The sequence below is a fragment of the Solanum stenotomum genome, chromosome 5, assembly GCF_019186545.1.
Source record: "Solanum stenotomum isolate F172 chromosome 5, ASM1918654v1, whole genome shotgun sequence".
Lineage (NCBI taxonomy): Eukaryota > Viridiplantae > Streptophyta > Magnoliopsida > Solanales > Solanaceae > Solanum > Solanum stenotomum.
Window position 1 is genome coordinate 57197255 of NC_064286.1, and position 11891 is coordinate 57209145.

Sequence of the window (11891 nt, forward strand, 5' to 3'; positions counted from 1 at the left end):
TATCCTGTTTACTCCATCCTTTTGCCTAATAATACATTGAGTAGTCGAAACTAAAATGCTCCCCCTACTAACCATTTTTTGAAATATAAATCTTAAGATGTTGTTATTAACCTAATTGTATAACACTTATCTTAATTAAATACAAATACATGTATTCACTAATTACTAGGTTAGGAAGTTTGTGTGCACATGGCTTAGAGCAATATTAACCACCAAAATAAAATCCTATCTCACATAGTTTACTAATATGTGTCTATTAAAAAATTTAATTCCAAAAATATTTGAGGTACGTATATATAGGATTATTTCCTATCAAAATAGAATAGATATATGCGGAAGAATTCCCACATCAATTAACATACGCGGAAGAATAATTTAAATTCACGAGTCCTAAAATATATGATAAAAAAATATTAAGAGAATTTAAAATTTAAAATTTCCAAAACATATTTAAAAATTTTGAAAACCTAAAATATATGAAATTTTCTTTTTCTACATAAGAACCCACTTAGTTAAAAAAACGACAAAATAACCAAATATCTCCCCCCCTCCCTCTCAATTTATTATTGAATTTTTAACCAGACATTTTAACTTTACGGGTATTCTATCACCCTTTGAATAGCTTAAAACTGAATTAATTTTTTTTTAAAAAAATAGCTGCTAAGTAAAAACTTTGCTTACATATTTTTTTAATGGAAGATATTTTATTTTAATGTTGTCTTTTTTGTAATCTGTTTTTAAAAGAGAAAAAACAATGGACCAATTAATGAAGGGAAAATTACGCGGTTAAGCAAACTTATACTACTTAATTACTCATCATAGTTATAGTTTGCTATAATTACCACTCACGACTAACATTATACATTAATTACGCGGGCTGACTTCGAGTTTGTATAATTAGTCATGTTTGTATATGTATAATTCGTCAGAATATACAAAAACATATGTATAATATACAATTATCTAACCTATATACATATACAATTCACCTCTCTCCCACTCTCTGCCCTCTCTCGCTCGCCTTTCTCCTCTCTCTCTCAATCTCGCTTGCTATATATACAATTGCATATGTATAATATACAATTATCTAACATATATACATATACAATTCACCTCTCTCCCACTCTCTGCCCTCTCTCGCTCGCCTCTCTCCTCTCTCTCCCAATCTCGCTCACCTCTCTCCTCCCTCTCCCAATCTCGCTTGCCATATATACAAATAAATATGTATAATATATAATTATCTAACCTATATACATATACAATTCACCTTTCTCCACTCTTTGCCCCCTCTCTCTAGCCTCTCTCCTCTCTCTCCCAGTCTCGCTCGCCTCTCTCCTCCATATAACATGTAGNCTTACATATTTTTTTAATGGAAGATATTTTATTTTAATGTTGTCTTTTTTGTAATTTGTTTTTAAAAGAGAAAACAATGGACCAATTAATGAAACTATTTATTCTAATTGGATCAACCCAAATTATGTACCCTTAAAGGAACCATGATCCAAACTACACTCCTTTTGACGCATTAAACTACAATTACCCTTCATACCATCAAAATATATATATATATATATATATCAAAGAGAAAGAGGTAGTGATTCAGTGAAAACTAGCTAAATTGATGGTGGATACCATCAAAGTATATGGACATATATTTTGATGATATCAAAGAAGAAAAAACAACGATTCAGTGAAAACACTACTCAGCTACTCTCTGATATCATGTACTTTGATATTTGTGGTTTAAAATAATCCTTAAATATTTGTGTGACTATAAACATTAAAAGTAAAAAAAGAATTTTAAAGTTAAATTGTTTCTAATTATATAAAATGACATTTTTTTAAGACATATTAAAAAGAGAAAGGTGTCACATAAAATGAGAACTAGAAAATATTGGTTATGGGATTCACAAAAAATAAAAGAGAGAAGTATTGAAAACACCCCTAAACTTAGCGCGAAGTATTAGTTTCATCTCTGAACTATTGTCAGTGTCAAAAGCACTCCTTTACTTAACTAACTAAATTTAAATACACCCTGATATTGCAATATGAGTGAAATACATCCCTAAATTCTCGTTAAATTTAGGAGTATTTTTAACAAGGCATAATACATATATTGACCCTAAACTTGGCTTCAAATTTTAACTTTGACCTCCAACTTTCATAATGCACAAATAGGCACTTTAACTATCCAAAACTNTAAATACACCCCGATATTGCAACATGAGTGAAATACACCCCTAAATTCTCATTAAATTTAGAAGTATTTTTAACAATTCTCTCGACTTTTTATCAAGAGTTCATGCTCCTACAAGAGTTTGACATCACTTGTTGTGTCATGTGGCAAATTCGGAGTACATAGGGGGTATATCTAAGTTTGGTTAATCAAGCAGAGGGGTGTTTTAAAACTGTCAATATTTCATGAACGAAACTAATAATTTAAAGTAAAAATTAAAGGAATCCCATAGTGTAGGATATAAATTACATCCTATCCCAACTAATTTACATTTTACAAAAAATCCCTTAAAAAGGTAGGTGAATGATACATAGCTACCGTTCTGATACATCGGTATTGATACACGGTAAAAACTTAATGCAGTGCTAAAAAAGGAAAAAAAACGTAATAATGAATTCTGTTAATTTAATTAGCTTAATTTACGCCTAACTGATCCTAAACATTCCTTATGTTAATAGGTAATCTACTAAGACATTACAAATTTCAAAATTAAATCTTCTACATTGAAAAACAATTTGTGAACATCCATCGATTTAGAAAAAGCTAGAAATACGAAAAAAACTCTGATTTTTTGCTGATACAAGATGAATATCTCAATTTTACTGAGGCATTCAGGAATTTGGGTCAGCGAAATATGAAAGTTACAAAAGTGACGGAATCGTTGTTGGACAATCAATATCGTTTTTGAATCTCAAAGCAGCAATTTCAGCTAAGTTGGATATCGATGTATCAAGGAAAAACATTGAAATTAGTTACATAGTAGAAGGTAACTCGTCTCCGATGAAAATTAAGAACGACATGGGTGTTAAACTTTATTTAGAAGTGAAAAAAAGTGAGCCAGGATTTGCAATGTAACCATTATGCATTGACACAAATGAAAAGATTGGCAGTGATGTACATAACTTTGATGGAACATGCGGAGAAATTACGTGTGTAGAAGGCATAACACAGTATACAGAAGCTCTTGCGTTGGTTGAATCAAGAATTTGTGATTCGTATTATATTCCAGAATTGGAAGTTACAAATTACATAATTAATTCAAATAGTATAGAGGTGAAGACAGGTCAGTTATATAAGGATAAAGCAACACTCGTAGATGTGATGGCGAAATATAAGATAAAGAACAACTTCAATTGCAAAGTAAAGAGATCTGATAGACAAAGGGATGTGAGTATTTGATTTGTTTTGTGAAGAACTGTGTTTGGATTCTTTAGATCTATAAATGGTGATACAATTATTTTGTTTTAATGTATGATACATTATTAATTAGAAATTCATTGATTTTGATTTTTTGTTTAGTTCGTTGAATATGATTTGGGGTAGATTGATAATGATACACTATTTGTTGATACATTAAGTTAATATTGTTGATACGTTCAAATTATACTGTTTAAACATTAAAGAATTTAATCGCAATAATCATGTTGCCGATACATTCCGTCATCTTGTAATACATGATTCATTATTTATTTATTTTTGAATGTGATAAAGTCATTTTGTGTTGGTCGTTAATATTATTGATACATTGAGTTAACACTGTTGATACGTTAAGATAATACTGTTGAAACATTAAATAATCATGTAGCCGATACATTCCAAAAAATTGTGATACGTGATACAAAAAATACACTACATTAATTGTGTTGGTCTTTGAAAATTGTTGATATATTAATGTACATCATTCTTTGGTTACTTTGAACATTAGTGTTTTATATATTATAACATGTAACTGCTATATGTATTAATATAATTAAAAAAATTGTACAGTTATGTGTTGGCATGCTTTTCGAATGAATGTGGCTGGACTATGAAGGCTTCTTGCAGAAAAAAAATCTGATTTTTTCAAAGTTAGATACTTCGATAGTGAACATATGTGTCTAATGCAAGATAGGGTACTAACCAAAGTCCAAGCAACAATCGGGTTTGTAAGTGGTGTGACTGCTCCCAAATTAGTCAACCATAAAAGAATTCATACTCCAAAAGATATAATTGCTGATATTAGAGAATTCTATGGGGTTCAAATATCTTACCAGCAGGCATGGCGTGCTAAAGAACGTGCACTAGAAATGATAAAGGGTAAACCATTGGATGAATATAGACAGATGTCGAGATACATATACATGTTAAATACTGTGTATCCAAATTCTTATATAAGGATGCAGAAGACTGAGGAAGATGAATTTATGTATCTGTTCGTAGCCTTAAGACCACTGATTAGGGGTTCGATTACTGCAGACCAATAGTTGTTGTCGATGGTGCACATCTGGGAGGAGCTTACAAAGGGACATTTGTATCGGCAAGCACACTTGATGGGGCAGGTATGTATTTTTCGTAGTTGTGAGGTGTTTTGTAGATGTTATGTATCAAATGAAATAATATGTGTTGCTTTGTAATTAGGTTGCATATTTCCATTGGCATATGGTGTTGTGGACACTGAAAATGATTGTTCGTGGACATGGTTCTTCGAATAATTCAAAAATGCATTTGGCGAGCGCGAAGAAATGTGTGTTGTATCAAATAGGAATGAGAGTATTATGAAGAGTGTAAGGATTGTGTTCCCAAATGTACCTCATTATACATGCATATGACATCTTTGGAAGAATGTTTGTGGAAACTTCAAAAGGAGCAGAAACACCCTAAGTGATCTATTTTACTCTATGGCCAAGGCATACAGAAAGGAGGATTTTGATAAATTGATGGCTAAGGTTGATAAAATTGATCACAGGGTTAAAGAGTACCTTGAGGATGCAGGGTATGAGAAGTGGTCGAGAGTTCATTCAACAATAAATAGAGGTAGAATGATGACTTCGAACATTGCGGAATGTATCAATGGTTGTCTTGTTGAAGCACGACAATTGTCTATATTAGAATTCTTGGAAGAAGTTAGAATTCTATTTGGTTCTTGGCATTGCAAAAACAGAGAAATAGCCTCTTATACAAAGGACACATTGGGGAGAAGATTTGAGGAGGTATTGATTATAAACGCGTCTAAAAGTTCGAAGATGGAGGTATGTGTCATGATACATTATTTTATATTGTATGTATCTAATTCGGTGTATCATTCTGCTGTTTGAACATGATTTCTTTGAAATAATTTTATAGGTGACTTTTTTAATGTACGCAGGTTGTTCCATCATCTGAATTTATTTTCTCGATTTATGAAGATGGAAAAAGATACATTGTTTGTCTTGAGCGGAAAGTATGTTCTTGTGGAAGATTTCAACTAGATGAGATACCTTGCGCACATGCAATCGTTGTTTTAAAGGAAAAGAATGTTAAAGATATGCATCCATATTGCTCTGATTACTACAAGCCTGATGCATTAGCAAAAACATATGAGATTCCAATGGTTCCAATGCCAGATAAGGAAGATTGGTCAGCTCCTGAGGATGTTGTAGCTGAAACTGTGTATCCACCTAGATACAGACGATTAGCTGGACGACCAAGAAAAAAAAGAAAAAAGAATGCGGATGAAAAGATTACAGTGAACACAAATTGTTGTGGACAATGTGGACAAGAAGGTCACAACAGAAGAACTTGTACTTTCTTTCCAAAAGAAAAGTGAAATCATTATAATGTTTATATGACATTAATGTTTTTGTTAAATAATTTTTCACGTAAACAACTATCAAATGTTATTAATCAGTATTGTTGTTCAAAAATAATTAAACTGTATTGTTTACATTTGTTGTTAATAAGTATTGTTGTTCAAAAAAATAGTTTGTTATGATTTGTGCATCAATGTTAATTTTGTTAAATAAATTTTAAGGTGCAATTATAATTATAAATAAAATGTTGGTTAACGTATAAGCTAATGTATCATATTCATTAAATAATAAATAATTTCAGTAATGTATCATATACATCAAATTATATAACGTTTGTTGTATCATATATGTTAATTGGTTACTGTATCATTTACATTAAAACATACACAACCTATATGTTAGCAATAAGCTATTAAATGTGTATCATATACTATATATATTATGATACATACTTTAAACAATTAAGTTTGTAAACAATTTATTTAACACAATAATTATGAATCATGTATGATATACTATATATATTATGTTGCACTTATAATATTAATTATAAATAATGAATCATATACGTTAAAGTTTCAAAAATCTATTTGTTAGTAATATGTTATTATATCTGATTACTTATAAGATACATAATAACAATACGACATGTATCAGATACAATATATGATGTGTACTGCACTTTTTCTTATGTAATGCAAAATATTGTCTTCAATTTAACTTTTTATAAGCAAAGTATGTTGGTCCATAAAGTATCAAAACAGACTAAAACACGAGTGAAATTGTCAAAAAAATAAAAAAAATAAAACATTGTCTATACATAGATACTTAATTACTACACTATGTGAACCAAATCTTTTTCTGGTGGTGGTGTGACTACACTCTTAGGTTTTGGTGGATCATCATTCTTACTAACGTATGCACCCTTAGCCTTCTCGCTGCCATAACTCCACAACAATGCTCCATATCTTTTGCGTAGGTATTCAGGAAGAAAATCAACATATGATGGTTCGATTTGATCGCTCAGATACTCCGCAAATGTAGCAACATATAACCCACAGTCTCTACAAAAATGCAGAATATCAGTTATAAACTTAAATCATACATGATTCAAAAATAATAAAAGCACAATACTTACAGGCTATCACTCTTTTGTTGCATAATGTCTTGGGCAAATTCAACCATGAAAGGAACTTGTGCTTCCAAAAGTGAACCAGAATTATTGTCCTTGTACGCATCACAATCAACAAAGTTTGTTCGCTCAGTTTTTTCAAAGAATCCACTGTCCATGAGGTAAGAAGGAAGCATTTTAGACAACATTTTTATCTCGTGCGGAATTGCTTTTTTCCTTGAGCCTAATAAAGAGTCATACACCCTTATCACCCTGTTTTTCAATTCAACAACAGCCAGCACCCAATGAAATTGTCCACCGCAATTAATCGGGATGTAAACATCGTCTACAAGATGCCATGGTAAAGCAGCTGGGATTTCAAAACCTTTGATGATGTTAGTGATTGACCTCTCATATACAGATACAGCTGAAGCGCGATCAATGTGTTCTTGGGTACTAATAAGATCATCATCATTAGCCAGGTAATACCTTTCATAGGTATTTTTGATGTGTGAGATGAACAAGCAGTTGGCTGTTGTGTATCTGTATTGATTCGTGCTGCGGAGTTTTGATTTTTTACGGAGGTAGTAAAAAAAACATTGATGTGCTATAAAAAACATGATAAGCGAAATTAGAAAATTGTAAAAAAGGTCTATGATAGAATTGATACATTAAATGATAATCTAAGCAAATACTAATTTGATACTTTATTTGAGTGTATCCGGAATGATTTTTTGTATGATGTTGTTCTATACCAAAGTATCTGATACATGCTTAAATTGTTTCATTAAGAACTTTACCTGATCAGTCTAACATTTGTTTGGCTGTGACATGGCATAGAACCAGTTCTTGTTAATTGGAAATGCAACAACAAAATCCATCATCTCAAATTCAAAAGAAGAGGCTTTTGATCTGTATTTATCCTCCGATGGTTTCCTGTGATAATATTTGTATTATTAATTGGTTACATCAAAATAAGTTAATCCAAACATTTACAAAATATATGTATAAAACTTACTTATTGGCATGATTTTTGAGAAGCCCCTTGGTTAACCACTGCATATACTCATCAATTAGTTTAGACGAAGGTTGATATGTAATCCCACATCCTTCAAATGGGAAATACAGACGAACATCATCATCCAATTTCTGTTTTCCCTTCTCACTTGACCCAAAAGAAGTCACATATGGAGATTGAATAATTCTTGAAGGCATCCTGTTTCTAGGCGCATGAGTCTTTGAATGGCTTCTAACAACAATCTCGGTGGTTGGAATATCAGTGGGTAATTGACTATCAGACAACAAATCATGACTGCCAGTTAAATCATGTGGATTGTAAACACACAATGGTTTAGCATGAATAGGTACTTTTCCTAAATCGGATACAAGGGCATCTATTGCTGCTTGAGTTGAGGGCGATATTGTTGTTGATGTGGAAGAATCCTGTATAATATGATATTATAATTTTTTTAGTATCATTGCATATAATGAATAATAGTGTCATGATGCATAATTGATTAATTTACCGATGTATCAACTGTTATTTTATAGGGCACAAAATGACGGATGTTGTGTTGAACTGTGTCATCACCATCTTCATCCATGTTTACTTCATTTAAATCTTGTGGGGCTTGATGTGCTTCATCATCCTAAATTAAGCATGTTGTATGTATCAGTTATCCCCAGTAAAAATTATGTATCATATAATAAAAAGAGAGAGGATAATGTATCAAAGAAAATTGTAATGTTTAAAGTTTTGATCATACTGATACATTCTTAGGATCATTTAATTCAGTATCAACATGAGTACTTTCATATGTAGGCTGGAGCTCTGAAACACGCCTCATTTGTTGTTGGTTACTGATAATATGATCAGTCTATATTTGAATTTTTCATAATAAAAAAAGTGTTAACATAATTGTTACTGATACATCATTTAACATAAGCGATGAATATAAAGTTGAAATATATAACTGATTAATGAGATAGAAGATTCGGTGAATCACCTTAATTATATATATGATCTATATGTGCTGATACATATGATTTTGATTCTTAATACATACTTAATGTATGAAGTAAAACGACAATTACAAACAATGTATCAGATACATACCTCTGCATTGACATTAACTTGATGTCCACCCTCATTAACAGATACACCAACCTCAAAATCAACTACACCAACTGCATCATCAAGATCAGTCGGTATATGTGAAGATGGTTGTTTATTGCTTGATTGAGGATCAACTTTGTTGTTTTCCTTGTGTTGAGATAGCATCAACTGCGAGTGGTTTTCCTTTATCAAGATTACAAGTTCCTCAAATTTCTTGCCAACCTATCAAAAATTTATAAAAAAAAAAAAACTACAATTAGAGTCAATATAAAGAAAAAATAATAAAATCGAAACAATTTCTTCAAATGATCTTTCAGTTCTTCAATATCTGAAATTACATAGTTGACTTTTTAGCATCTGCAGAACCGTGTACATTAGCAGCCGGTGTCGGAGGACCATCTGGAATAGAATATGACTAATTTAATGACACATTGGACTGATCTGGCTGACTGGGTTCTGACACCTTTGTTTTAGGTGTATCCACTTTCTTTCCTCTTTTTGGTGGTGGTGGAGATGATGTATCAAGACACTCTAGATGATCTCCTTAACAAATGTTCGGGAGGTCTCTTGGAGAAATCATCAAAATCAGCAATGTCATTCGGTTGAACTATCTTGGGATTGACAGATGTTGTGGTGGGTGAAGAATGAGGATCATGTTCATCGTCAGGTAAATCAAAAGCTGCAAGTTTCTCCGGTGTTGGCACAATATTTAAACATGCATTCTTGAAAAATAATTTTTTTGAATATTAAGAGATAAAATTATGTATCCTAACACAGAAAAAAATGATTTTAAAAAGACAAACTTGCAACATTACAACTATATACTTAATTATGTATGAAATGTAATATAAAATGGGATTCAATGTTACCTCTTGAAAAATGCTAGTCATAAGCATTTCAAACTTTGGCTTTAAAGCCACAACCCTCCAATTGCAAATTCTAGGGATGACATTCCGTTCTTTGACAACAATTTCAGGATTTAATTGGGATGCAAATTCATATGTCCATACTTTAAGTGCATAAGACATTCCATATAACCGATACAACTGTTTGCTAAGATTGAAATCCTGTCGGAGTGAATCCATGAGTTTTGTGAATGCAATCTGTCCCCAAGGATATACTTGATATCTACCATCTTCAATCATTAAGAATTCGTTAACATATATTGAAGAATCACCAGTTTGAGCCAAAATGAATGTATGGAGAAAGTACAGGATAGCCATCTGGAGTGCATCCTGATTATTCTCCCAGTTGCCCATAAAAAATCGTTGGACTAGATGATTCTTGCTTACACTTTTAACTGCACCAGGAAATTTTTTTTGGAATAGCCTACATGGAGTTGATTCTGGGTATTCAAAGTCTTTGGTATTGCCTTTACATTTAAGACCAGTTATTATTGCAAATTCTTTGATACCAAATTTCAAGATACCCCCGTTTGCATGCCTAATATGCAACACATTTGAGTTGCCTTGTTCCAATTCTAACAACAACAAACATTTACTGATTTGGCCTTGAAAATTACATTTAGGAATGTCTAAATAGGGTCCAAAAATTGTAGCTCTAAACAGTTCAATTACATCATCCCCTATAGATTTCTGGAACTCCTCCAAAAAATTTGTGTTGAAAGGGACACCAAACCTTATGGCATGTGTTGGTACCTTTTTTATAACATATTTGATTGACTGCAAAATGAAAAAGAAAATTATACTAAATAAAACACACCTACATTGCCTAGTAATGATACATAATAAAAACAAATTGATACATAGAAAAATATATGCTACCAAACTTTAACAGAGTCGTATTATAAAATTTGATACATTATACAGAAGGGTGCCCTGTATGATATATTATTAATGGTACCTTTTTTTATAACATATTTGATTGACTGCAAAATTAGCACATACTATTTATAATGATATATTATGATACATAAATAAAAACACCTAATCACACTACACAAGTAATGATACATAATAAAAACAAGTTGATACATATAAAAACACGTGTTACCAGACTTCAACAGAGTCGTATTATAAAATTTGATACATTATACAGAAGGATGCCCTGCCTGATACATCAACGACTTTTTTGTTAAATTTGACAAATCTCTTTTTCATATTGGGGTTTGTCATGTATCATTTTTTTCGATACACATATAAAACAACAAAGGTTTTATAATTTTCGACTAAATCTCAAATCAATGTATATCAAACTAAGATAGCGTTTTTGAATGTATCATGATTTAACCCAATAAACAATATAACACATCAAATTAATGTATCAGTCAATTTCAGTCTAAGATATCAAACGCAATACAAATCACAAACAAGTTTAATAAAGATTAAAAACACATACTCTAGGCAATGTAGGTCTGGAAATAGCGGGTGCTGCTTTTCTTTCCCTTTTTTTGGAGGGTTTTTGCAACCTTTGGTTTAGACGATTTTGGCACATCTTTGGTCGATTGATTCATCAAGTTTAATGGGTCATGCAAACTTTTTGATCTAATTTCTGCCCAATTTTCATCATCAAAGTCGTATATTGTTCGATTAGTATTAGAAAGATTTGATGTAGGATCAGGATCCATATGTATCAAGAAGAAAAAATTGAAACAAAATAAAAATTGAAGGAAGAAGATGAAAGCTACAATGACAGACTTTGGGAGAGAAGACAAAGTTTTGAAAATGGTTGGATTGAGAAAGAAAATTTTTGAAAATCAATTTGGGATAATGATCTGTAACTGAAAAGATATTGGAGTGAATTTAGGGAGAAAAAAAAAGGAGTGACATAGGGAGTGGTGAAACGTGGGAGGTAAAAAATAATGATGTATCTGGCAGATTTGATATTTAAGTGAAATAAGGGATTTAAGTAATTTTTTAA

General features: G+C 31.4%; 1 protein-coding gene and 2 pseudogenes across 1 annotated transcript; 2 read left to right on the forward strand and 1 right to left on the reverse strand.

Moving 5' to 3' along the window:
- Positions 1–2820: 2820 nt before the first annotated feature.
- Positions 2821–4707, forward strand: LOC125864164 (uncharacterized; annotated as a pseudogene).
- Positions 4708–4893: 186 nt separating this feature from the next.
- LOC125864165 (uncharacterized) lies at positions 4894–5801 on the forward strand. The gene is made up of 2 exons (XM_049544083.1): positions 4894–5244; positions 5361–5801. Exons 1-2 carry the CDS (start codon positions 4894–4896, stop codon positions 5799–5801), a joined length of 792 nt encoding a protein of 263 aa, XP_049400040.1.
- An 818-nt stretch (positions 5802–6619) lies between these two features.
- On the reverse strand, positions 6620–11598 carry LOC125864166 (uncharacterized; annotated as a pseudogene).
- Between the last annotated feature and the right edge of the window lie 293 nt (positions 11599–11891).

Bases quoted from the DNA above. Each gene is read 5' to 3' on its own strand.
- LOC125864165 (XM_049544083.1), top strand. From the start codon at position 4,894: ATGGCCAAGGCATACAGAAAGGAGGATTTTGATAAATTGATGGCTAAG. The intron at 5,245-5,360 runs GTATGTGTCATG...TAATGTACGCAG, and splicing joins CTAAAAGTTCGAAGATGGAG to GTTGTTCCATCATCTGAATT.